Here is a 26,044-nt window from a genome sequence, read left to right as displayed (position 1 = left end):
GTCGGAGGGCCAGTGCTGAGGGAGTGCCGCACTGTAGGAGGGTCTGTGCTGAGGGAGTGGGCATTCTGAGATGGTCAGTGCTGAGGGAGTGCTGTACTGTCGGAGGGTCAGTGCTGAGGGAGTGGGCACTGTTGGAGGGTCAGCGCTGAGGGAGTGCTGTACTGTCGGAGGGTCAGTGCTGAGGGAATGCTGCACTGTCGGAGGGTCTGTGCTGAGGGAGTGGGCATTCTGAGATGGTCAGTGCTGAGGGAGTGCTGTACTGTCGGAGGGTCAGTGCTGAGGGAATGCTGCACTGTCGGAGGGTCAGTGCTGAGGGAGTGGGCGCTGTGGGAGGGCCAGTGCTGAGGGAGTGCCGCACAGTTGGAGGGTCAGTGCTGAGGGAGTGGGCACTGTAGGAGGGTCAGTGCTGAGGGAGTGCCGCACTGTCGGAGGGTCAGTACTGAGGGAGTGCCGCACTGTTGGAGTGTCTGTGCTGAGGGAGCGGGCACTGTCAGAGGGTCAGTGCTGAGGGAGCGGGCACTGTCTGAGGGTCAGTGGTGAGGGAGTGCCGCACTGTTGGAGGGTCAGCGCTGAGGGAGTGCGCACTGTCGGAGGGTCAGTGCTGAGGGAGCGGGCACTGTCAGAGGGTCAGTACTGAGGGAGCGGGCGCTGTGGGAGCGGGGGCTATGGGATGGTCAGTGCTGAGGGAGTGGGGGCTATGGGAGGGTCAGTGCTGAGGGAGTGGGTGCTGTGGGAGGGTCAGTGCTGAGGGAGTGGGTGCTGTGGGAGGGTCAGTGCTGAGGGAGTGGGTGCTGTGGGAGGGTCAGTGCTGAGGGAGTGGGTGCTGTGGGAGGGTCAGTGCTGAGGGAGTGGGTGCTGAGGGAGGGTCAGTGCTGAGGGAGTGGGTGCTGTGGGAGGGTCAGTGCTGAGGGAGCGGGTGCTGAGGGAGGGTCAGTGCTGAGGGAGTGGGTGCTGTGGGAGGGTCAGTGCTGAGGGAGCGGGTGCTGTGGGAGGGTCAGTGCTGAGGGAGTGGGCGCTGTGGGAGGGTCAGTGCTGAGGGAGCGGGTGCTGTGGGAGGGTCAGTGCTGAGGGAGCGGGTGCTGTGGGAGGGTCACTGCTGAGGGAGCGGGTGCTGTGGGAGGGTCAGTGCTGAGGGAGTGGGTGCTGTGGGAGGGTCAGTGCTGAGGGAGTGGGTGCTGTGAGTGGGTCAGCGCTGAGGTAGCGGGGGCTGTAGGAGGGTCAGCGCTGAGGGAGCGGGTGCGGTGGGATGGTCAGTGCTGAGGGAGCGGGTGCTGTGGGAGGGTCAGCACTGAGGGAACGGGTGCTGTGGGAGGGTCAGTGCTGAGGGAGCAGGTGCTGTGTGAGGGTCAGTGCTGAGGGAGCGGGCGCTGTGGGAGGGTCAGTGCTGAGGGAGCGGGTGCTGTGGGAGGGTCAGTGCTGAGGGAGTGGGTGCTGTGGGAGGGTCAGTGCTGTGGGAGTTGGTGCTGTGGGAGGGTCAGCACTGAGGGAACGGGCGCTGTGGGAGGGTCAGTGCTGAGGGAGCGGGCGCTGTGGGAGGGTCAGTGCTGAGGGAGGGTCAGTGCTGAGGGAGGGTCAGTGCTGAGGGAGCGGGTGCTGTGGGAGGGTCAGTGCTGAGGGAGGGTCAGTGGTGAGGGAGCGGGCGCTGTGGGAGGGTCAGTGTTGAGGGAGGGTCAGTGCTGAGGGAGCGGGCGCTGTGGGAGGGTCAGCACTGAGGGAACGGGCGCTGTGGGAGGGTCAGTGCTGAGGGAGCGGGCGCTGTGGGAGGGTCAGTGCTGAGGGAGCGGGTGCTGTGGGAGGGTCAGCGCTGAGGGAGTGGGTGCTGTGGGAGGGTCAGTGCTGAGGGAGTGGGTGCTGTGGGAGGGTCAGTGCTGAGGGAGTGGGCGCTGTGGGAGGGTCAGTGCTGAGGGAGCGGGTGCTGTGGGAGGGTCAGTGCTGTGGGAGCGGGTGCTGTGGGAGGCTCAGTGCTGAGGGAGCGGGCGCTGTGGGAGGGTCAGTGCTGAGGGAGCGGGCGCTGTGGGAGGGTCAGTGCTGAGGGAGCGGGTGCTGAGGGAGCGGGCGCTGTGGGAGGGTCAGTGCTGAGGGAGCGGGCGCTGTGGGAGGGTCAGTGCTGAGGGAGCGGGTGCTGAGGGAGCGGGCGCTGTGGGAGGGTCAGTGCTGAGGGAGTGGGTGCTGAGGGAGCGGGCGCTGTGGGAGGGTCAGTGCTGAGGGAGCGGGCGCTGTGGGAGGGTCAGCGCTGAGGGAGCGGGCGCTGTGGGAGGGTCAGTGCTGAGGGAGCGGGCACTGTGGGAGGGTCAGTGCTGAGGGAGCGGGTGCTGAGGGAGCGGGCGCTGTGGGAGGGTCAGTGCTGAGGGAGTGGGTGCTGAGGGAGCGGGCGCTGTGGGAGGGTCAGTGCTGAGGGAGTGGGTGCTGAGGGAGCGGGTGCTGAGGGAGCGGGGGCTGTGGGAGGGTCCACCACAAACACAGCCAGAAACCTGCTCACTCCACACCAGCACTGGTTACTGATTTAACACCGTCTTTAACTCTCACACTCACCCTCTCTCTCTCTCTCTCTCTCTATCTCTCCCCCTCTCTCTGCCCCCCGATTCTCCCACCCTCTCTTCTTTCCCTCTTCCCCTCTCTCTGTCCTCCCCTCGCTCTCTCTCCCCTCCCACCCGATCTCTCCCCTCTCTCTCTTCCTTCTCTCTCGTCCCCTCGCTCCTTCTCTTTCTCTCTCTCTCCCCACTCTACCCCGTCTCTCCCCCTCCACTTCTCTCCCTCGCTCTCTTCCCGCTCTTTCTCCCTCCCTCTATCTCTCCCTCCCTCTCACATCTCTCCCCTCTTCCTCTGTCTCACTCCCCTCTTCCTCTGTCTCACTCCCCCTTCTCTCGCTCTCTCCCTGCTCCCTCTCTCCCCACTCCTTCCCCCTCTCTCTCTCCCACATCTCTTCCTCTCTCTCTCCCTCCCCCCCCATCTCTCTCCCTCTCTGAGTCTCTCTCCTTCCATTTCTCTCTCTCCTCCTTTCCCCCTCTCTCTCCCTCTCCCTCTCCCCCATCTGTCTCTCTCTGTCCCCCTCTCTCTTCCTCTGTCTCTCTCTCTCTCTCTCTTCCCCCTCTTTCTCCCTCTCTCTCTCCCCCATCTCTTTTGCTCCCTCTCTCGCTCCCTCTCACTCCCTCTCTCTCTCCCTCCCCCCCACTCTCCCTCTCTCTCTCCGCCCATCTCTCTCGCTCCCTCTCTCTCCCTCCCTCTCTATCCGCCCATCTCTCTCTCTCTCTCTCTCTCCCTCTCTATCCACCATCTCTCTCTCTCTCTCCCCCTCTCCTTCTCTATCCACCGATCTCTCTCCCTCCCTCTCTCTCTCTCTCACACTCTCTCTCTCCCGCTCTATCCGCCCATCTCTCTCTCTCTCTCTCCCTCTCTCTCCACCCATCTCTCTCCCTCTCTCTCTCTCTCTCTCTCTCACACTCTCTCTCTCTCTCCCGCTCTATCTGCCCATCTCTCTCTCACACTCTCTCTCTCTCCCTCTCTCTCCACCCATCTCTCTCCCTCTCTCTCTCTCACACTCTCTCTCTCTCCCTCTCTCTCCACCCATCTCTCTCCCTCTCTCTCTCTCTCTCCCGCACTATCCGCCCATCTCTCTCTCTCTCTCTCCCTCTCTCTCCCCCCCTCTATCCGCCCATCTCTCTCTCCCTCTCTCGCTCTCTCTCGCTCCCTCTCCCTCTCTCTCCCTCTCCCCCCCCCCCCCACTCCCTCTGTAGAGTTACCCCCTGTGCTCCCGAGTAACCCTGCCCCCCAGCAGCGGGAGCGGGAGCAGGCGCCCAGTGCCCGGGTGGTGTCGGTGAACACCCCCGAGCGGGTGAGTGCCCGGCTGGGCTCCCCCGCCACCCTGAGCTGCCAGGCGATGGCGGTGCACGCCGGCCCCGAGACGCGGTACCGCCTCTCCTGGTCTGCCCAGCGGCTGCCCAACCTGACCCTGGCGCAGCTGGACCAGGGCGAGGAGGGCTCCGGCCTGGCGCGGGTCCACCCCGGTTACCGGCACCGGCTCAGCATGACGGCACACGGCGCCTCCAGCCAGCTCCACTTCCGCACCGTCACCGAGAGCGACCCTGGCGTGTACCTCTGCAAGGCTGGCATCTCCGGGAGGAGCAGCACCGAGGACCTCAGCTCGCCCGTCCTCCTCGTGAAAGGTGGGTGCCCGGCCGGAGCGGGGTCCGTGATGGCGATGCCCCTCCCAGCCGAATATCTCCCCGGGCAGCGATGCCCCTCCCAGTCGACTATCTCCCCGGGCAGAAATGCCCCTCCCAGTCGAATATCTCCCTGGGCAGCGATGCCCCTCCCAGTCGAATATCTCCCCAGGGCAGCGATGCCCCTCCCAGTCGAATATCTCCCCAGGGCAGCGATGGGGGTGGGTGGGGTCCGGTGCCCTGTCAGGGAGGGAGCTGCCAGACCGAGGGTGGGGTGCACCCGCGAAGGGACGGACCCCCTCCCCGTCTCGGGGCCGTGAATTTGTCCGACTGGAGATTCCCTGACTCCCCCCCCCGAGAACTAGAGGGTTATAAAATCATGAGGGGGGGGTGGGGATAGGGTAAATAGACAAGGTCCTATCCCCCCTGGGGTGGGGGAGCCCAGAACTAGAGGGGGGTAAGTTTAAGGTGGGGGGGTGAAGGAGCTGAGGGGTAACGTTTCCCCCCAGAGGGTGGTGCGTGTGTGGAACGAGCTGCCAGAGGAAGTGGTGGGGGCTGGGACAATGACAACATTGGGGGGGGGACATGGAGAGGAAGGGGTTAGGGGGAGATGGGGCCAAGTGCTGGCAAATAGGGACTGAATTAGGTTAGGATATCTGGGTCAGCACGGACGGGATGGGCCGAAGGGTCTGTTTCCGTGCTGTCCAGCTCGATGCCACTGAATGGATTCAGCGGGCAGGGGCCACAAACCAGCCAGAGGGCTGAACGGCCTTGCCCTGTTCCTGGTTTCCGTGGTGACGTGACCAAATCTAGTGTCCCAGAGTCCGAGGGACAATGTCTCGACGCAGCCCTGTGTAATGACCGCGTCTCCCGGTCTCTCTCTCTCTCTCTCTCTCTCCCCGCAGCCAATCAGAAGATCCTCCCCGCGTCATCAGAGACGGCCATCTTGTGGCTCATCCTGCATTTCTTTGTGGTCCTGTTTGCCATGGCGATAGGCGTTGGCTCCTGCTTCCTGTGAGTCAAGACACAGGGCCGGTGCGGGAGATGGGGGGTAGGGTGGCCTGTCAGAGCGAGGGGAACTCCACACAACAGCAAGACCCACTCCCCGCTCAACACAATCCCCAAGGACCCAAACCCCTTCCTGTTCACTCCCACTCTACACCGTCCCAATGGACACCAAACCCCTTCCCGTTCACTCCCACTCTACACCGCCCCAATGGACCCAAACCCCTTCCCGTTCCCTCCCGCTCTACACCGTCCCAACGGACCCAAACCCCTTCCCATTCACTCCCGCTCTACACCATCCCAATGGACGCCAAACCCCTTCCCGTTCACTCCCACTCTACACCATCCCAATGGACCCAAACCCCTTCCCGTTCCCTCCCGCTCTACACCGTCTAAATGGACCCCAAATCCCTTCCCGTTCCCTCCCGCTCTACACCGTCTAAATGGACCCCAAACCCCTTCCCGTTCCCTCCCACTCTACACCGTCCCAATACACCCAAACCCCTTCCCATTCACTCCCGCTCTACACCATTCCAATGGACCCCAAATCCTTTGCCATTCGCTCCCGCTCTACACCCAAACCACTTCCTGTTCCCTCCCGCTCTACACCATCCCAATGGCCCCCAAACTCCTTCCCGTTCACTCCCACTCTACAACGTCCCAATGGACCCAAACCCCTTCCCGTTCCCTCCCGCTCTACACTGTCCCAATGGACCCCAAACCCCTTCCCGTTCACACCCGCTCTACACTGACCCAATGAACCCAAACCCCTTCCCGTTCCCTCCCGCTCTACACTGTCCCAATGGACCCCAAACCCCTTCCCGTTCACTCCCGCTCTACACTGTCCCAATGGACCCCAAACCCCTTCCCGTTCCCTCCCGCTCTACACCGTCCCAATGGATCCCAAACCCCTTCCCGTTCACTCCCGCTCTACACCGTCCCAATGGACCCAAACCCCTTCCCGTTCCCTCCCGCTCTACACTGTCCCATTGGACCCCAAACCCCTTCCCGTTCACCCCCGCTCTACACTGACCCAATGAACCCAAACCCCTTCCCGTTCCCTCCCGCTCTACACCGTCCCAATGGACCCCAAACCCCTTCCCGTTCACTCCCGCTCTACACCGTCCCAATGGACCCCAAATCTTTTCCCATTCACTCCCGCTCTACACCCAAACCACTTCATGTTCCCTCCCGCTCTATACCATCCCAATGGCCCCCAGACTCCTTCCCGTTCACTCCCACTCTACACCGTCCCAATGGACCCAAACCCCTTCCTGTTCACTCCCGCTCTACACCGTCCCAATGGACCCCAAACCCCTTCCCGTTCCCTCCCGCTCTACACTGTCCCAATGGACCCCAAATCCCTTCCCGTTCCCTCCCGCTCTACACTGTCCCAATGGACCCCAAACCCATTGCCGTTCTATCCCGCTCTACACCGTTCCAATACACCCAAACCCCTTCCCATTCACTCCCGCTCTACACCATCCCAATGGACGCCAAACCCCTTCCCGTTCACTCCCACTCTACACCATCCCAATGGACCCAAACCCCTTCCCGTTCCCTCCCGCTCTACACCGTCCCAATGGACCCAAACCCCTTCCCGTTCCCTCCCGCTCTACACCGTCCCAATGGACCCCAAACCCCTTCCCGTTCCCTCCCGCTTTACACCGTCTAAATGGACCCCAAATCCCTTCCCGTTCCCTCCCACTCTACACCGTCCCAATACACCCAAACCCCTTCCCATTCACTCCCGCTCTACACCGTCCCAATGGACTCCAAACCCCTTCCCGTTCCCTCCCGCTCTACACCGTCTAAATGGACCCCAAACCCCTTCCCGTTCCCTCCCACTCTACACCGTCCCAATACACCCAAACCCCTTCCCATTCACTCCCGCTCTACACCATCCCAATGGACCCCAAATCCTTTGCCATTCGCTCCCGCTCTACACCCAAACCACTTCCTGTTCCCTCCCGCTCTACACCATCCCAATGGCCCCCAAACTCCTTCCCGTTCACTCCCACTCTACAACGTCCCAATGGACCCAAACCCCTTCCCGTTCCCTCCCGCTCTACACTGTCCCAATGGACCCCAAACCCCTTCCCGTTCACACCCGCTCTACACTGACCCAATGAACCCAAACCCCTTCCCGTTCCCTCCCGCTCTACACTGTCCCAATGGACCCCAAACACCTTCCCGTTCCCTCCCGCTCTACACCGTCCCAATGGATCCCAAACCCCTTCCCGTTCACTCCCGCTCTACACCGTCCCAATGGACCCAAACCCCTTCCCGTTCCCTCCCGCTCTACACTGTCCCATTGGACCCCAAACCCCTTCCCGTTCACCCCCACTCTACACTGACCCAATGAACCCAAACCCCTTCCCGTTCCCTCCCGCTCTACACCATCCCAATGGACCCCAAACCCCTTCCCGTTCATTCCCGGTCTACACCGTCCCAATGGACCCAAACCCCTTCCCGTTCCCTCCCGCTCTACACTGTCCCAATGGACCCCAAACCCCTTCCCGTTCACTCCCGCTCTACACCGTCCCAATGGACCCCAAATCTTTTCCCATTCACTCCCGCTCTACACCCAAACCACTTCCTGTTCCCTCCCGCTCTATACCATCCCAATGGCCCCCAAACTCCTTCCTGTTCACTCCCGCTCTACACCGTCCCAATGGACCCCAAACCCCTTCCCGTTCCCTCCCGCTCTACACTGTCCCAATGGACCCCAAATCCCTTCCCGTTCCCTCCCGCTCTACACTGTCCCAATGGACCCCAAACCCATTGCCATTCTATCCCGCTCTACACCGTCCCAATACACCCAAACCCCTTCCCATTCACTCCCGCTCTACACCATCCCAATGGACCCCAAACCCCTTCCCGTTCACTCCCACTCTACACCGTCCCAATGGACCCAAACCCCTTCAGTATCCCTCCCGCTCTACACCGTCCCAATGGACCCAAATTCCTTCCCGTTCACTCACGCTCTACACTGTCCCAATGGACCCAAATCCCTTCCCGTTCCCTCCCGCTCTACACCGTCCCAATACACCCAAACCCCTTCCCATTCACTCCCGCTCTACACCGTCCCAATGGACCCCAAACCCCTTCCCGTTCACTCCCACTCTACACCATCCCAATGGACCCCAAATCCTTTGCCATTCGCTCCCGCTCTACACCCAAACCACTTCCTGTTCCCTCCTGCTCTACACCATCCCAATGGCCCCCAAACTCCTTCCCGTTCCCTCCCGCTCTACACCATCCCAATGAACCCAAACCCCTTCCCGTTCCCTCCCGCTCTACACCATCCCAATGCACCCCAAACCCCTTCCCGTTCATTCCCGGTCTACACCGTCCCAATGGACCCCAAACCCCTTCCCGTTCCCTCCCGCTCTACACTGTCCCAATGGACCCCAAACCCATTGCCGTTCTATCCCGCTCTACACCGTCCCAATACACCCAAACCCCTTCCCATTCACTCCCGCTCTACACCATCCCAATGGACCCCAAACCCCTTCCCGTTCACTCCCACTCTACACCGTCCCAATGGACCCAAACCCCTTCCCGTTCCCTCCCGCTCTACACCGTCCCAATGGACCCAAATTCCTTCCCGTTCACTCACGCTCTACACTGTCCCAATGGACCCAAATCCCTTCCCGTTCCCTCCCGCTCTACACCGTCCCAATACACCCAAACCCCTTCCCATTCACTCCCGCTCTACACCGTCCCAATGGACCCCAAACCCCTTCCCCGTTCACTCCCACTCTACACCATCCCAATGGACCCCAAACTCCTTCCCGTTCACTCCCACTCTACACCGTCCCAATGGACCCAAACCCCTTCCCGTTCACTCCCGCTCGACACTGTCCCAATGGACCCCAAACCCCTTCCCGTTCACCCCCGCTCTACACTGACCCAATGAACCCAAACCCCTTCCCGTTCCCTCCCGCTCTACACTGTCCCAATGGACCCCAAACCCCTTCCCGTTCACTCCCGCTCTACACTGTACCAATGGACCCCAAACCCCTTCCCGTTCCCTCCCGCTCTACACCGTCCCAATGGACCCCAAACCCCTTCCCGTTCACTCCCACTCTACACCATCCCAATGGACCCCAAATCCTTTGCCATTCGCTCCCGCTCTACACCCAAACCACTTCCTGTTCCCTCCCGCTCTACACCATCCCAATGGCCCCCAAACTCCTTCCCGTTCACTCCCGCTCTACACCGACCCAATGGACCCAAACCCCTTCCCGTTCCCTCCCGCTCTACACTGTCCCAATGGACTCCAAACCCCTTCCCGTTCACCCCCGCTCTACACTGACCCAATGAACCCAAACCCCTTCCCGTTCCCTCCCGCTCTACACTGTCCCAATGGACCCCAATTCCCTTCCCGTTCACTCCCACTCTACACCGTCCCAATGAACCCAAACCCCTTCCCGTTCCCTCCCGCTCTACACCGTCCCAATGGCCCCCAAACCCCTTCCCGTTCCCTCCCGCTCTACACTGTCCCAATGGACCCCAAACCCCTTCCCGTTCCCTCCTGCTCTACACCGTCCCAATGGACCCCAAACCCCTTCCCGTTCACTCCCGCTCTACACCGTCCCAATGGACCCAAATCCCTTCCCATTCCCTTCCACTCTACACCATCCCAATGGACCCCAAACCCCTTCCGATTCCCCCCCACTCTACACCATCCCAATGGACCCCAAACCCCTTCCCGTTCACTCCCGCTCTACACCATCCCAATGGACCCCAAACCCCTTCCCGTTCACTCCCACTGTACACCGTCCCAATGGACCCACACCCCTTCCCGTTCGCTCCCGCTCTACACCGTCCCAATGGACCCAAACCCCTTCCCGTTCCCTCCCGCTCTACACCGTCCCAATGGACCCCAAATCTTTTCCCATTCACTCCCGCTCTACACCCAAACCACTTCCTGTTCCCTCCCGCTCTATACCATCCCAATGGCCCCCAAACTCCTTCCCGTTCACTCCCACTCTACACCGTCCCAATGGACCCAAACCCCTTCCTGTTCACTCCCGCTCTACACCGTCCCAATGGACCCCAAACCCCTTCCCGTTCCCTCCCGCTCTACACTGTCCCAATGGACCCCAAATCCCTTCCCGTTCCCTCCCGCTCTACACTGTCCCAATGGACCCCAAACCCATTGCCGTTCTATCCCGCTCTACACCGTCCCAATACACCCAAACCCCTTCCCATTCACTCCCACTCTACACCGTCCCAATGGACCCAAACCCCTTCCCGTTCCCTCCCGCTCTACACCGTCCCAATGGCCCCCAGACTCCTTCCCGTTCACTCCCGCTCTACACCGTCCCAATGGACCCCAAACCCCTTCCCATTCACTCCCGCTCTACACCATTCCAATGGACCCCAAATCCTTTGCCATTCGCTCCCGCTCTACACCCAAACCACTTCCTGTTCCCTCCCGCTCTACACCATCCCAATGGCCCCCAAACTCCTTCCCGTTCACTCCCACTCTACAACGTCCCAATGGACCCAAACCCCTTCCCGTTCCCTCCCGCTCTACACTGTCCCAATGGACCCCAAACCCCTTCCCGTTCACACCCGCTCTACACTGACCCAATGAACCCAAACCCCTTCCCGTTCCCTCCCGCTCTACACTGTCCCAATGGACCCCAAACCCCTTCCCGTTCACTCCCGCTCTACACTGTCCCAATGGACCCCAAACCCCTTCCCGTTCCCTCCCGCTCTACACCGTCCCAATGGATCCCAAACCCCTTCGCATTCACTCCCGCTCTACACCGTCCCAATGGACCCAAACCCCTTCCCGTTCCCTCCCGCTCTACACTGTCCCATTGGACCCCAAACCCCTTCCCGTTCACCCCCGCTCTACACTGACCCAATGAACCCAAACCCCTTCCCGTTCCCTCCCGCTCTACACCGTCCCAATACACCCAAACCCCTTCCCATTTACTCCCGCTCTACACCATCCCAATGGACCCCATACCCCTTCCCGTTCACTCCCACTCAACACCGTCCCAACGGACCCAAACCCCTTCCCATTCCCTTCCACGCTACACCGGCCCAATGGACCCCAAACCCCTTCCCGTTCATTCCCGGTCTACACCGTCCCAATGGACCCAAACCCCTTCCCGTTCCCTCCCGCTCTACACTGTCCCAATGGACCCCAAACCCCTTCCCGTTCACTCCCGCTCTACACCGTCCCAATGGACCCCAAATCTTTTCCCATTCACTCCCGCTCTACACCCAAACCACTTCATGTTCCCTCCCGCTCTATACCATCCCAATGGCCCCCAGACTCCTTCCCGTTCACTCCCACTCTACACCGTCCCAATGGACCCAAACCCCTTCCTGTTCACTCCCGCTCTACACCGTCCCAATGGACCCCAAACCCCTTCCCGTTCCCTCCCGCTCTACACTGTCCCAATGGACCCCAAATCCCTTCCCGTTCCCTCCCGCTCTACACTGTCCCAATGGACCCCAAACCCATTGCCGTTCTATCCCGCTCTACACCGTTCCAATACACACAAACCCCTTCCCATTCACTCCCGCTCTACACCATCCCAATGGACCCCAAACCCCTTCCCGTTCACTCCCACTCTACACCATCCCAATGGACCCAAACCCCTTCCCGTTCCCTCCCGCTCTACACCGTCCCAATGGACCCAAACCCCTTCCCGTTCCCTCCCGCTCTACACCGTCCCAATGGACCCCAAACCCCTTCCCGTTCCCTCCCGCTTTACACCGTCTAAATGGACCCCAAATCCCTTCCCGTTCCCTCCCACTCTACACCGTCCCAATACACCCAAACCCCTTCCCATTCACTCCCGCTCTACACCGTCCCAATGGACTCCAAACCCCTTCCCGTTCCCTCCCGCTCTACACCGTCTAAATGGACCCCAAACCCCTTCCCGTTCCCTCCCACTCTACACCGTCCCAATACACCCAAACCCCTTCCCATTCACTCCCGCTCTACACCATCCCAATGGACCCTAAATCCTTTGCCATTCGCTCCCGCTCTACACCCAAACCACTTCCTGTTCCCTCCCGCTCTACACCATCCCAATGGCCCCCAAACTCCTTCCCGTTCACTCCCACTCTACAACGTCCCAATGGACCCAAACCCCTTCCCGTTCCCTCCCGCTCTACACTGTCCCAATGGACCCCAAACCCCTTCCCGTTCACACCCGCTCTACACTGACCCAATGAACCCAAACCCCTTCCCGTTCCCTCCCGCTCTACACTGTCCCAATGGACCCCAAACCCCTTCCCGTTCACTCCCGCTCTACACTGTCCCAATGGACCCCAAACCCCTTCCCGTTCCCTCCCGCTCTACACCGTCCCAATGGATCCCAAACCCCTTCCCGTTCACTCCCGCTCTACACCGTCCCAATGGACCCAAACCCCTTCCCGTTCCCTCCCGCTCTACACTGTCCCATTGGACCCCAAACCCCTTCCCGTTCACCCCCGCTCTACACTGACCCAATGAACCCAAACCCCTTCCCGTTCCCTCCCGCTCTACACCATCCCAATGGACCCCAAACCCCTTCCCGTTCATTCCCGGTCTACACCGTCCCAATGGACCCAAACCCCTTCCCGTTCCCTCCCGCTCTACACTGTCCCAATGGACCCCAAACCCCTTCCCGTTCACTCCCGCTCTACACCGTCCCAATGGACCCCAAATCTTTTCCCATTCACTCCCGCTCTACACCCAAACCACTTCCTGTTCCCTCCCGCTCTATACCATCCCAATGGCCCCCAAACTCCTTCCTGTTCACTCCCGCTCTACACCGTCCCAATGGACCCCAAACCCCTTCCCGTTCCCTCCCGCTCTACACTGTCCCAATGGACCCCAAATCCCTTCCCGTTCCCTCCCGCTCTACACTGTCCCAATGGACCCCAAACCCATTGCCATTCTATCCCGCTCTACACCGTCCCAATACACCCAAACCCCTTCCCATTCACTCCCGCTCTACACCATCCCAATGGACCCCAAACCCCTTCCCGTTCACTCCCACTCTACACCGTCCCAATGGACCCAAACCCCTTCAGTATCCCTCCCGCTCTACACCGTCCCAATGGACCCAAATTCCTTCCCGTTCACTCACGCTCTACACTGTCCCAATGGACCCAAATCCCTTCCCGTTCCCTCCCGCTCTACACCGTCCCAATACACCCAAACCCCTTCCCATTCACTCCCGCTCTACACCGTCCCAATGGACCCCAAACCCCTTCCCGTTCACTCCCACTCTACACCATCCCAATGGACCCCAAATCCTTTGCCATTCGCTCCCGCTCTACACCCAAACCACTTCCTGTTCCCTCCTGCTCTACACCATCCCAATGGCCCCCAAACTCCTTCCCGTTCACTCCCGCTCTACACCGTCCCAATGGACCCAAACCCCTTCCCGTTCCCTCCCGCTCTACACTGTCCCAATGGACCCCAAACCCCTTCCCGTTCACCCCCGCTCTACACTGACCCAATGAACCCAAACCCCTTCCCGTTCCCTCCCGCTCTACACCGTCCCAATGGACCCCAAACCCCTTCCCGTTCACTCCCGCTCTACACCGTCCCAATGGACCCAAACCCCTTCCCGTTCCCTCCCGCTCTACACTGTCCCATTGGACCCCAAACCCCTTCCCGTTCACTCCCCGCTCTACACCATCCCAATGGACCCCAAACCCCTTCCCGTTCACTCCCCGCTCTACACCGTCCCAATGGACCTCACGTTGTCCTTGTCCAAGAAATGTTTGATGTGGGGTCGGGGAGCAATGTAGAGGAAGCTTTACTCAGTATCTAACCCCCTGTCCCTGGGAGTGGGGGACAGTGTAGAGGGAGCTTTACCCCGGATCTAACCCCCTGTCCCTGGGAGTGGGGACAGTGTAGAGGGAGCTTTACTCTGTATCTAACCCCCTGTCCCTGGGAGGGTGATGGGGGGAGAGGCATCGCGACCAGGCCGTGGAAATGGAGCGGTGCCGGACTGACTGTGGTTTCACATCTTCCCGTTAGGACAGGAACAAAGAATCGAATCCTCCCGGAACACGTGTGACGCATCCAGAGTGAGAGAAGGAGTACGAAAGCATTGTCTGAGCCAGGAATTTGTTGAGTGTGTGTGTATGTGTGTTTATTTACAAGAAATTAGCAAAAGTACTTAGTCAGAATAAAGATCCAGGTGATGGATTATTGGCCGCGCTCTGATATTCATGTCCGACCACATCAGAGGAGGCCTGACCCACTCAGGGGAAGGGAAGGGGGTGGCACTGGGTGAGGGTGTGAATCAGTTCGGGCTCCTCCTGCGAGTGGGCAGGCAGACAGCGACTGTTGTTTGGAATTACAAAGGGTGGAAGACGGGACAGCCGGTGTTGGCGGTGTTACCGAGGCAGGGGAAACTGGGGATGGGGAGGCGGTGGGTGATGCGTGCGATGGACTGGGCTTGACTCTTAACTTGCAGAGTTCCCGGAAGTGTGGAGGCAGGCCGTTCGGCCCATCGGGTCTCCACCGAAGGGCGTCCCACCGACCTCATCATCCCTGTACGTTCCACGGCCAATCCCACCCTAACCTGCATGTCCCTGGGCACTACAGGGACAATTTAGCACGGCCAATCCACCCTAACCTGTACATCCCTGGGCACTACAGGGACAATTTAGCACGGCCAATCCACCCTAACCTGCACATCCCTGGGCACTACAGGGACAATTTAGCACGGCCAATCCCACCCTAACCTGCACATCCCTGGGCACTACGGGGACAATTTAGCACGGCCAATCCCACCCTAACCTGCACATCCCTGGGCACTACGGGGACAATTTAGCACGGCCAATCCCACCCTAACCTGCACATCCCTGGGCACTACGGGGACAATTTAGCACGGCCAATCCACCCTAACCTGCACATCCCTGGGCACTACAGGGACAATTTAGCACGGCCAACCCACCCTAACCTGCACATCCCTGGGCACTACGGGGACAATTTAGCACGGCCAATCCCACCCTAACCTGCACATCCCTGGGCACTACGGGGACAATTTAGCACGGCCAATCCCACCCTAACCTGCACATCCCTGGGCACTACGGGGACAATTTAGCACGGCCAATCCACCCTAACCTGCACATCCCTGGGCACTACAGGGACAATTTAGCACGGCCAACCCACCCTAACCTGCACATTCCTGGGTACTACGGGGACAATTTAGCACGGCCAATTCACCCTAACCTGCACATCCCTGGGCACTACAGGGACAATTTAGCACGGCCAACCCACCCTAACCTGCACATTCCTGGGCACTACGGGGACAATTTAGCACGGCCAATCCACCCTAACCTGCACATTCCTGGGTACTACGGGGACAATTTAGCACGGCCAATTCACCCTAACCTGCACATCCCTGGGCACTACAGGGACAATTTAGCATGGCCAACCCACCCTAACCTGCACATTCCTGGGCACTACGGGACAATTTAGCACGGCCAATCCACCCTAACCTGCACATCCCTGGGCCCTATGGGGACAATTTAGCACGGCCAATCCACCCTAACCTGCACATCCCTGGGTACTACGGGGACAATTTAGCACGGCCAATCCACCCTAACCTGCACATCCCTGGGCACTACGGGACAATTTAGCACGGCCAATCCACCCTAACCTGTACATCCCTGGGCACTACGGGGACAATTTAGCACGGCCAATCCCACCCTAACCTGTACATCCCTGGGCACTACGGGGACAATTTAGCACGGCCAATCCCACCCTAACCCGCACATCCCAGGGCACTATGGGGACAATTTAGCACGGCCAATTCACCCTAACCTGCTCATCCCTGGGCACTACGGGACAATTTAGCACAGCCAATCCCACCCTAACCTGTACATCCCTGGGCACTACTGGGACAATTTAGCACGGCCAATCCACCCTAACCTGCACATCCCTGGGCACTACAGGGACAATTTAGCACGGCCAATCCACCCTAACCTGCACATCCCTGGGCACTACAGGGACAATTTAGCAAGGCCAACCCACCCTAACCTGCACATTCCTGGGCACTACGGGGACAATTTAGCACGGCCAAATCACCCTAACCTACACATCCCTGGGCACTACGGGGACAATTTAGCACGGCCAATCCAACCCTAACCTACACATCCCTGGGCACTACGGGGACAATTTAGCACGGCCAATCCCACCCTAACCTGCACATCCCAAGGCACTACGGGGACAATTTAGCACGGCCAATCCCACCCTAACCTGCACATCCCTGGGCACTACAGGGACAATTTAGCACGGCCAATCCACCCTAACCTGCACATCCCTGGGCACTACGGGGACAATTTAGCACGGCCAATCCCACCCTAACCCGCACATCCCTGGGCACTACGGGGACAATTTAGCACAGCCAATCCACCCTAACCTGCACATCCCTGGGCACTACGGGGACAATTTAGCACGGCCAATCCACCCTAACCCGCACATCCCTGGGCACTACGAGGACAATTTAGCACGGCCAATCCCACCCTAACCTGCACATCCCTGGGCACTACGGGGACAATTTAGCAGGGCCAATCCACCCTAACCTGCACATCCCTGGGCACTACGGTGACAATTTAGCACGGCCAATCCACCCTAACCTGCACATCCCTCGGCACTACGGGGACAATTTAGCACGGCCGATGCACCCTAACCCGGCGCTGGGAGGCAGTGGTGTCTACCACTGTGCCAGCCTTGTAGTCTTGGGCAAAGCAATTGCCGTGATGGGACGGACACATCCTACGGTGCACGGGTTAACAGTAGGTCAGCGTCCTTGTCGGCACGCTGAATTTCCTCCGCCTGGTGAGGCGGCGACAGTGCGCCTTCTTAACCCTCTCGCCGACGCGGACGGAGCAGTCGGTGAGACCTCGCTCCGGGCACCCCTAGCTGTGGACTGCCCTGACACTGGCGATGGACGTGCCCCCTCGATCTGCTCCTCTGTCTCGCCGAGGGAAGGTATTCCCACCCCGTCTTCTCAGGGCGCCGCTCAGCTCGCCGTCGGCACGGCGGGGGGCTCGAACGTGGAGCGTTCCCAATGTGGGTCTGTTGGGGGTGGGCTATCAGCCTCGCGAGAGGGGCCAAATGGCCCGCGGTGGGCACCCCTCCCCTTCCAAATTTTGCCGTCGGCCCGTTCTGAGACACCTCGAGCTGTTGTGGGGGTGGGGGTGGAGGATAAGCTGAGACTCCACCCCCCTGGGCCTCCTATCCAAGAGAATGGCGCCCTACCTTTCCCTCCTCATTGACCTTGTTGGTCATCTGCAGACCTCATTTTTTACTCGGTAATATCCGTCGGCCCAACGTTTTTTTGTGTGGGATGACCGGCGCCTTTAAGGCGGTGCGCAGCCTGGGTCACGCCCATCACGCGTCCGATTGGCCGAGCGGCTCGGCGCCGCCTCCTGATTGGTCCGGAGCGCCGTCGCTCAGCCGGGAGGGGCGGGGAATTTAAAGGGGAAGTGCCCCCCGCTCCACGGTTTTCTGAAGATGGCGGCGCTGCTCCGGCTGGGCCTGAGGCCTGTTCCCCGCCGCCGCCGCCTCCTCCTCCTCCCCGGCCTCTGCAGGGCGGTCTCCAGCAGCGGGCCCGCCTCCTCGGTGTCGCCCTCGGCTCTGGCCGGGCCCAGGGAGCTGCCGCCCGGGTACCCGGGCGCCGAGCCGCCGGAGGTCAACCTGTACGACCAGGTAAGGGAGGGCTATCAGGGGGAGAGAGGGGGCGAACGGCCACAGCCACGGCCGGCGTTATACTGGTGAATAAACAGCATCCAACTGCTCAAAACCGTCACTAAACGGCTCAAATCATAATTAAACAGCTCAAAATCATCACTAAACAGCTCAAAACCGTCACTAAACGGCTCAAAACCATCACTAAACGGCTCAAAATCATCATTAAACTGCTCAAATCATCACTAAACGGCTCAAAACCATCACTAAACGGCTCAAAACCATCATTAAACGGCTCAAAACCATCACTAAACGGCTCAAAACCATCACTAAACGGCTCAAAACCATCACTAAACGGCTCAAAACCATCACTAAACAGCTCAAAATCATCATTAAACGGCTCAAAACCATCACTAAACGGCTCAAAACCATCATTAAACGGCTCAAAACCATCACTAAACAGCTCAAAATCATCATTAAACGGCTCAAAACCATCACTAAACGGCTCAAAACCATCACTAAACAGCTCAAAATCATCATTAAACTGCTCAAATCATCACTAAACGGCTCAAAAATATCACTAAACGGCTCAAAACCATCATTAAACGGCTCAAAACCATCACTAAACGGCTCAAAACCGTCACCGAACGGCTCAAAACCATCATTAAACGGCTCAAAACCATCATTAAACGGCTCAAAACCGTCACCGAACGGCTCAAAACCGTCACCAAACGGCTCAAAACCGTCACTAAACGGCTCAAAACCGTCATTAAACGGCTCAAAACCATTCAACAGGTTACAAATAATCATTCAATGACTTAAAATCATTGAACAATTAAAAATTAGCATTGAGCACCTAAACATCATTAATAATCAGCTAAAATCATCATTAAACAGATAAAACTCATTATTAAACAGCGCAAAATGATCATTATCAGCTTAAAAAGTCAGCATTGAGTAGCTAAAATAATCTTAAACAGCTCAAATAACACGAGAATGAAATGTACAAAAACTGTCGTGCCCTGCATCATCTTTGAGTAACCTTTGACCCCTCATATGACCTTTGGTGGCTCAAGTGACCTTTATCCCCCTTGGATGCCCTTCGACCCCACAAATGACCTTCAGCCCCCTCCGATGCCCTTTGATCCTACAAGTAACATTTGACCACCTTGGGTGCTCTTTGACCCCACGAGTAACCTTGGACACCCTGTGACCTCGTGAGTGCCTTCCAACCCCCTTGGACACCCTTTGACCCAGTGAGTGACCTTTGACCTGGTAAGTGACCTTCAGCCACCTTTTAGTGACCTTCAACCCCCCCTCAGATGCTCCTTGAATCCTCAAATGCCTTTTGACCCCTCAAGTGACCTTGGACACCCTTTGACCTCTTGTGTGACCTTCAAACCCCCTTGGACACCCTTTGTCCCCTCGAATAACCTTCAAGCACCTCTGATGCCCTTTGACCTCTCGAGTGACCTAGGGTGTCTTTTGTCCCTTCAAGTGACTTTCAACCCCAGCCCCCAAGACAACCTTTGACCCTCCACCTTGACTGACCTTCAGACCCCGCGGCTGCCCTTTGACCCTGTTGGGTTGCCTTGAACTCCTGTCGCACATCTCCCCCACCCATCCCGGGGGTTGGGGGGGGGGGGGGTGATGGCGTCCTCATCCCCCTCCTCATCCCCCTCCTCATCCCCCTCCTCATCCCCCTCCTCACCCCGTCCTTGCGCGGGCTGCGATGCCCCATGTTGCTGAATAGTGTCACGGCCCGTGTCCTGGGGGGGATTTCCATCTGAGCCTCTTATAAAGAAGTGAGGAGTGAGATAGTTTATACGTTTGGCTTTAATATTCCCAAAAAAACACCTCCCCCGGTTCCGAAACAGATCCGTTAGATCACAAACGAGAGAATGTGACTTTTCATTTCCCGAAACGAGTGGGGGGTGTGGAGAGAGAGAGAGAGAGAAGGCAGGAACGTCGAGGCAGGTTAGCCTGACCCCGGTCACCGGGAAAACGTTCTCAGCGATTCGATCTGATTTATTGTCTCACGGACTGAGATTCAGTGAGAAGCGTTGTGTTACGTGTCAGCCCGACACAGAGTAAAGTGGTCAGAACAGAAGGCGGTTTTCCAGAAACACAGAGAGAGAGAGAGAGAGAGACAGACAGAGAGAGAGATGAACTCAAGTGTTACCAGAGGTCTGCCTGGTAACAGAAGGAAGCCGTTCATGAATCTGCCAGTGCGTGGTTCTGTACCTCGTGTCCAATGGAAGAGAGTGGGAGAGGTTTTCAATGTTGGCGGCATTCCCATGAGGCAGCGGGAGGTGTCTCGGGGAAGGTTGGTATAGAACATCGCAGCGCTGGCCAGACCCTTCGGCCCCTCGATGTTGCGCTAACCTGTGGAACCGATCTGAAGCCCATCTAACCTACACTATTCCATTCTCGTCCGTATGCCTGTCCCACACCCATTTAAATGCCCTTAAACTTGGCGAGTCTACTACTGTTGCAGGGCGTTCCACACCCCTCCTACTCTCTGAGTAAAGAAACTCCCTCTGACATCTGTCCTATATCTCTCACCCCTCAGTTTAAAACTATGTCCCCTCATGCTCGCCATCACTATCTGAGGAAAAAGGCTCTCCCTGTCCACCCTATCTAACTCTCTGATTATCTTATATGTCTCAATTAAGTCACCTCTCAACCTTCTTCTCCCTAACAGAACCAGCCTCAAGTCCCTCAGCCTTTCCTCATAAGACCTTCCCTCCATACCTGGTGAAATCCTGGTAAATCTCCTCTGAACTCTTCTCAAATCTTCCACATCCTTCCTATAATGCGGTGACCAGAACTGGACACAATACTCCAAGTGCGGCCGCACCAGAATTGTGTACAGCTGCAGCATGACCTCATGGCTCCGAAATTCAATCCCTCTCCCAATAAAAGCTAACACACCGTACGCCTTCTTAACAACCCCATCAACCCGGGGTGGCAACTTTCAGGGATCTATGTACATGGACACTGAGATCTCTCTCCTCATCCACAATACCATGTATCTTACCATTAGCCCAGCACTCTGTATTTCTGTTCCTCCCTCCAAAGTGAATCCCCTCACACTTTACCGAATTAAACTCCATTTGGTATCTGTGATGCGCTGGGGCTGTGTTCCCATCTCTCTGTCTGAGAGTCCTGGACAGAGCAGTTGCCATTACCAGACCCCGCGATGCCTCTGGATCGGATGCTTTCTATGTTACATTTGTAAAAATCAGTTAGAGAGTCCTCGTGGGTGTGCTGTATTTCCTTAGCCTCCACCTCCCCTCCATCCCCCACCCACTCCTTAAAAAAACCCTTCCTATCCATGTCCCCCCCCCCATCCTTTTAAATGTTGTCATTGTACCAGCCCCTACCACTTCCTCTGGCAGCTCGTTCCACACACGCACCACCCTCTGGGGGGAAAAGTTACCCCTCAGCTCCCTTCCCCCCTCACCTTAAACCTACCCCCCTCTAGTTCTGGCTCCCCCACCCCAGGGGGGAGAAGATCTTGTCTATTTACCCTATCCCCACCCCCCTCATGATTTTATAAACCTCTATAAGGACACCCCTCAGCCTCCGACGCTCCGGGGAAAACAGCCCCCTGCCTATCCAGCCTCTCCCTGGAGCTCAAACCCTTTCCTGACCCCTTTCCCAACATCCATCCTGTCACGGGGAGACCAGAATCGAACGCAGTATTCCCAAAGCGGCCTCACCGATACGGTCATGATTTGGAGATGCTGGTGTTGGACTGGGATGTACAAAGTGAAAAATCACAACACACCAGGTTAGAGTGGCCTCCTGTTCCTGTGTAACAGGCTGGAGGAGGAGGGGCTGAATGGCCTCCTGTCCCTGTGTAACAGGCTGGAGGAGGAGGGGCTGAATGGCCTCCTGTCCCTGTGTAACAGGCTGGAGGAGGAGGGGCTGAATGGCCTCCTGTCCCTGTGTAACAGGCTGGAGGAGATGGGGCTGAATGGCCTCCTGTCCCTGTGTAACAGGCTGGAGGAGGAGGGGCTGAATGGCCTCCTGTCCCTGTGTAACAGGCTGGAGGAGGAGGGGCTGAATGGCCTCGTGTTCCTGTGGAACGGGCTGGAGGAGGAGGGGCTGAATGGCCTCGTGTTCCTGTGTAACGGGCTGGAGGAGGAGGGGCTGAATGGCCTCGTGTTCCTGTGTAACGGGCTGGAGGAGGAGGGGCTGAATGGCCTCGTGTTCCTGTGTAACAGGCTGGGGGAGGAGGGGCTGAATGGCCTCGTGTTCCTGTGTAACGGGCTGGGGGAGGAGGGGCTGAATGGCCTCGTGTTCCTGTGTAACGGGCTGGAGGAGGAGGGGCTGAATGGCCTCGTGTTCCTGTGTAACAGGCTGGAGGAGGAGGAGGAGGAGGGAGGGGCTGAATGGCTGTGGGAGGGAGGGGCGAGTGTTGAAGTGTTCAGCCACGGGACAGTGGGGTGGGTGGGTGCGGGTGCCCCCGGGGGGGTGGGGTGGGGTGGGTGCGGGTGCCCCCAGAGATGTTCCCCTGGAACGTCCCGTTTCCCCCAATGTCCGACAGCGAAGGGACACCGTCGGTGAGGTGCAGGAAAATCTCCGCTGGGAGTGAGGGAGTCACCGAGAGGGGGAGGGGGGACTCACTCCTGCCCAGATTCGCCTTTCCGAAATGCATCCCCTTCCGCCTGCCGCCACTCGGCCCGTCCGCTCGCTGCTGTACCCCCTCGGCTCTCCCGCCTGGCCTCGAGGCGATGCGTTAGCCGCTGGAGAGGACGGATGATGGGCTAATGGGCCTGGGAGCGAGGGCGCTGGGCACCTGCCTCCCGTGGTCATCCCTGCTGCTGCCTGGGGTTAGGGGGGACAGGAAACCCGCGGGCTAGTAAATCTCCGAGGGTGGGCTGGGAGGGGTTCCTGTCCTTCCCCCTCCCCCCACCCCGAGAGCTGGGGGAAGTGAAACCAGGGCACGGCACCGTCGGGTTGGCGTGGCGTGGCGATCTGGAGTGCCACTCGCCAGGGGAAACCGTGCACGGCTCCGTCCCGCTCTCCATCCCCCGCCAGGCAAGGGGAGACGCGACTCGCTGGGTTTCCGGTCAGCACAGCGGGCTCTCGGAGAGTCCAGGCCTTCAGAACGGGAGGCCGTTCAGCCCCTCCTCCTCCTCCTCCTCCAGCCTGTTACACAGGAACAGGAGGCCGTTCAGCCCCTTTTCTGCTCTGCCACTCGATGAGATTGGGGCTGATGGGTGTGTGCACCTCACCAAACTGCCTTCTGCTCCTAACGCCCCTCTCCTTCTTTCCCCACCCCCCCCCACCATTTTCACAAACACCTTCAGATAATATCTGACCATCCCAGATACCAGACCACACGAGAGAGAGAGACTCAGTGACCGCAGGGATGTGCAGGTTAGGGTGGGATTGGCCGTGCTAAATTGTCCCCGTAGTGCCCAGGGATGTGCAGTTAGGGTGGGATTGGCCGTGCTAAATTGTCCCCGTAGTGCTCAGGAATGTGCAGGTTAGGGTGGATTGGCCGTGCTAAATGTCCCCGTAGTGCCCAGGGATGTGCAGGTTAGGGTGGATTGGCCGTGCTAAATTGTCCCCGTAGTGCCAGGGATGTGCAGGTTAGGGTGGGATTGGCCGTGCTAAATTGTCCCCGTAGTGCCCAGGGATGTGCAGGTTAGGGTGGATTGGCCGTGCTAAATTGTCCCCGTAGTGCTCAGGAATGTGCAGGTTAGGGTGGATTGGCCGTGCTAAATTGTCCCCCGTAGTGCCCAGGGATGTGCAGGTTAGGGTGGATTGGCTGTGCTAAATTGTCCCCGTAGTGCCAAGGGATGTGCAGGTTAGGGTGGGATTGGCCGTGCTAAATTGTCCCCGTAGTGCCAAGGGATGTGCAGGTTAGGGTGGGATTGGCCGTGCTAAATGTCCCCGTAGTGCCCAGGGATGTACAGGTTAGGGTGGGATTGGCCGTGCTAAATTGTCCCCGTAGTGCCAAGGGATGTGCAGGTTAGGGTGGGATTGGCCGTGCTAAATTGTCCCCGTAGTGCTCAGGAATGTGCAGGTTAGGGTGGATTGGCCGTGCTAAATTGTCCCCGTAGTGCCCAGGGATGTGCGGTTAGGGTGGGATTGGCCGTGCTAAATTGTCCCTGTAGTGCCCAGGATGTGCAGGTTAGGGGGATTGGCCGTGCTAAATAGTCCCCGTATTGCCCAGGGATGTGCAGGTTAGAGTGGATTGGCCGTGCTAAATTGTCCCCGTAGTGCCCAGGGATGTGCAGGTTAGGTGGGATTGGCCGTGCTAAATTATCCCGTAGTGCCCAGGGATGTGCAGGTTAGGGTGGATTGGCCGTGCTAAATTGTCCCCGTAGTGCCCAGGATGTGCAGGTTAGGGTGGAAGTGTGTGGGAGTGGGGCGATATTGTCTCTCACCGTGTCTCTGTCTCCCCCCGTTCCCCTGTAGAACCCGGAGTACCATGGTTTCAGCGCTGACCCGGTGGTGGACGTGTGGAACATGAGGCTGGCATTTTTCTTTGGCATCTCCCTGGCCATTGTGGTGGGCTCCACCTTCGTCCATTACCTGCCTGACCACGGGTAAGTGCTGCTGGCAACTGAAGGCGTTTCCTCCCTGACCTGGTGCTCACGCGTGTGTGTGTCTGTGTGTGTCTCTGTCTCTGGGTTGGGACAGGATGTTCCTGTCTGTGTTGATGGTGTGCTCTGACTGTGATACAGAAACTCAGGGTCTCGTCCTGGTTGAGTGTGGACAGAGCTCGCTCGGTTCACTGTCTAACTCGGTCACGGAGCAGACTCCATCCATCACCGAGAGACAATAGTGTACAAAATGAACTGGAGCATCTGACAGCGCTCTCACTACCACAGCGCTGACCCTCCCACAGCCCCAACTCCCTCAGCGCTGACCCTCCCACAGCCCCCGCTCCCTCAGCGCTGACCCTCCCACAGCACCCACTCCCTCAGCGCTGACCCTCCCACAGCCCCCACTCCCTCAGCACTGACCCTCCCTCAGCACTGACCCTCCCACAGCACCCGCTCCCTCAGCACTGACCCTCCCACAGCCCCCCGCTCCCTCAGCACTGACCCTCCCACAGCCCCCACTCCCTCAGCGCTGACCCTCCCACAGCCCCCGCTCCCTCAGCACTGACCCTCCCACAGCGCCCACTCCCTCAGCACTGACCCTCCCTCAGCACTGACCCTCACACAGCTCCCACTCCCTCAGCACTGACCCTCCCACAGCACCCGCTCCCTCAGCACTGACCCTCCCACAGCACCCGCTCCCTCAGCGCTGACCCTCCCACAGCCCCCGCTCCCTCAGCGCTGACCCTCCCACAGAGCCCGCTCCCTCAGCGCTGACCCTCCCACAGCCCCCGCTCCCTCAGCGCTGACCCTCCCACAGCACCGACCCTCCCTCAGCGCCGACCCTCCTCAGTGGTCGGTTTAGATAGATGTTCAGCCTCACTCTACACTCTGAAAGTAAAGCTAACTCTACACCCTCCTTCATCAAACAGTCCCAGGACAGGGGATTATAGTGTCATAGAGATGGACAGCATGGAAACAGACCCTACACTGACCCCCATCAAACACTCCCAGGGACAGGGCCAGCATGGGGTTAGATACAGAGTAAAGCTCCCTCTACACAGTCCCCCCATCAAACACTCCCAGGGACAGGCACACCACGGGGTTAGATACAGAGTAAAGCTCCCTCTACACAGTCCCCCCGTCAAACACTCCCAGGGACAGGGACACCACGGGTTAGATAGTGTTACACAACCTCAGCAGTGCCCTAGTGAATGAATCCTTGCCTGTTGCGGTGTTGTGTACCTGAATGAATCCTTGCCTGTTGTGGTGTGTGTACCTGAATGAATCCTTGCCTGTTGCGGTGTTGTGTACCTGAATGAATCCTTGCCTGTTGTGGTGTGTGTACCTGAATGAATCCTTGCCTGTTGCGGTGTTGTGTACCTGAATGAATCCTTGCCTGTTGTGGTGTGTGTACCTGAATGAATCCTTGCCTGTTGCGGTGTTGTGTACCTGAATGCGAGATGCTGCTGTTTGTAACTGGGACACAGGGAGAGGAGATGGGCTCACTGTTCCAGTGTGACCTAGATTAGCAGATCCCTCCTCCACTTTGTGTAGGTACTGAATGTGACTGTATCTCTACTGATGTTAATCCAGCTCCCTCACACTGTCCCTCAGTAACCCCTCTCCCCCCC

The 26,044-nt window shown here is 58.6% G+C and overlaps 2 protein-coding genes across 2 annotated transcripts in view; both read left to right on the top strand.

Annotated features, from left to right (window-relative positions):
- Window positions 1-14,294, top strand: part of LOC132809079 (uncharacterized) — a 36,261-nt gene extending 21,967 nt beyond the window's left edge. Inside the window, exons 4-6 of the mRNA XM_060822476.1 lie at window positions 3,735-4,163; window positions 5,066-5,174; window positions 14,179-14,294. Of these exons, the coding sequence (XP_060678459.1) occupies window positions 3,735-4,163; window positions 5,066-5,174; window positions 14,179-14,218 (578 nt within the window). The 3' untranslated portion in view covers window positions 14,219-14,294. The remainder of the gene's footprint in view (window positions 1-3,734; window positions 4,164-5,065; window positions 5,175-14,178) is intronic.
- A 3,332-nt stretch (window positions 14,295-17,626) lies between these two features.
- On the top strand, window positions 17,627-24,413 carry ndufb11 (NADH:ubiquinone oxidoreductase subunit B11; the record flags this gene model as incomplete). The annotated part of the gene is made up of 2 exons (XM_060822474.1): window positions 17,627-17,865; window positions 24,283-24,413. Coding segments are annotated over exons 1-2 (326 nt in total), but the record flags the coding sequence as incomplete, so codon positions are not given.
- Between the last annotated feature and the right edge of the window lie 1,631 nt (window positions 24,414-26,044).

The sequence above is a fragment of the Hemiscyllium ocellatum genome, unplaced genomic scaffold (genome assembly GCF_020745735.1).
Source record: "Hemiscyllium ocellatum isolate sHemOce1 unplaced genomic scaffold, sHemOce1.pat.X.cur. R, whole genome shotgun sequence".
NCBI classification, from domain to species: domain Eukaryota; kingdom Metazoa; phylum Chordata; class Chondrichthyes; order Orectolobiformes; family Hemiscylliidae; genus Hemiscyllium; species Hemiscyllium ocellatum.
This window is presented reverse-complemented; position numbering and strand designations above follow the sequence as displayed.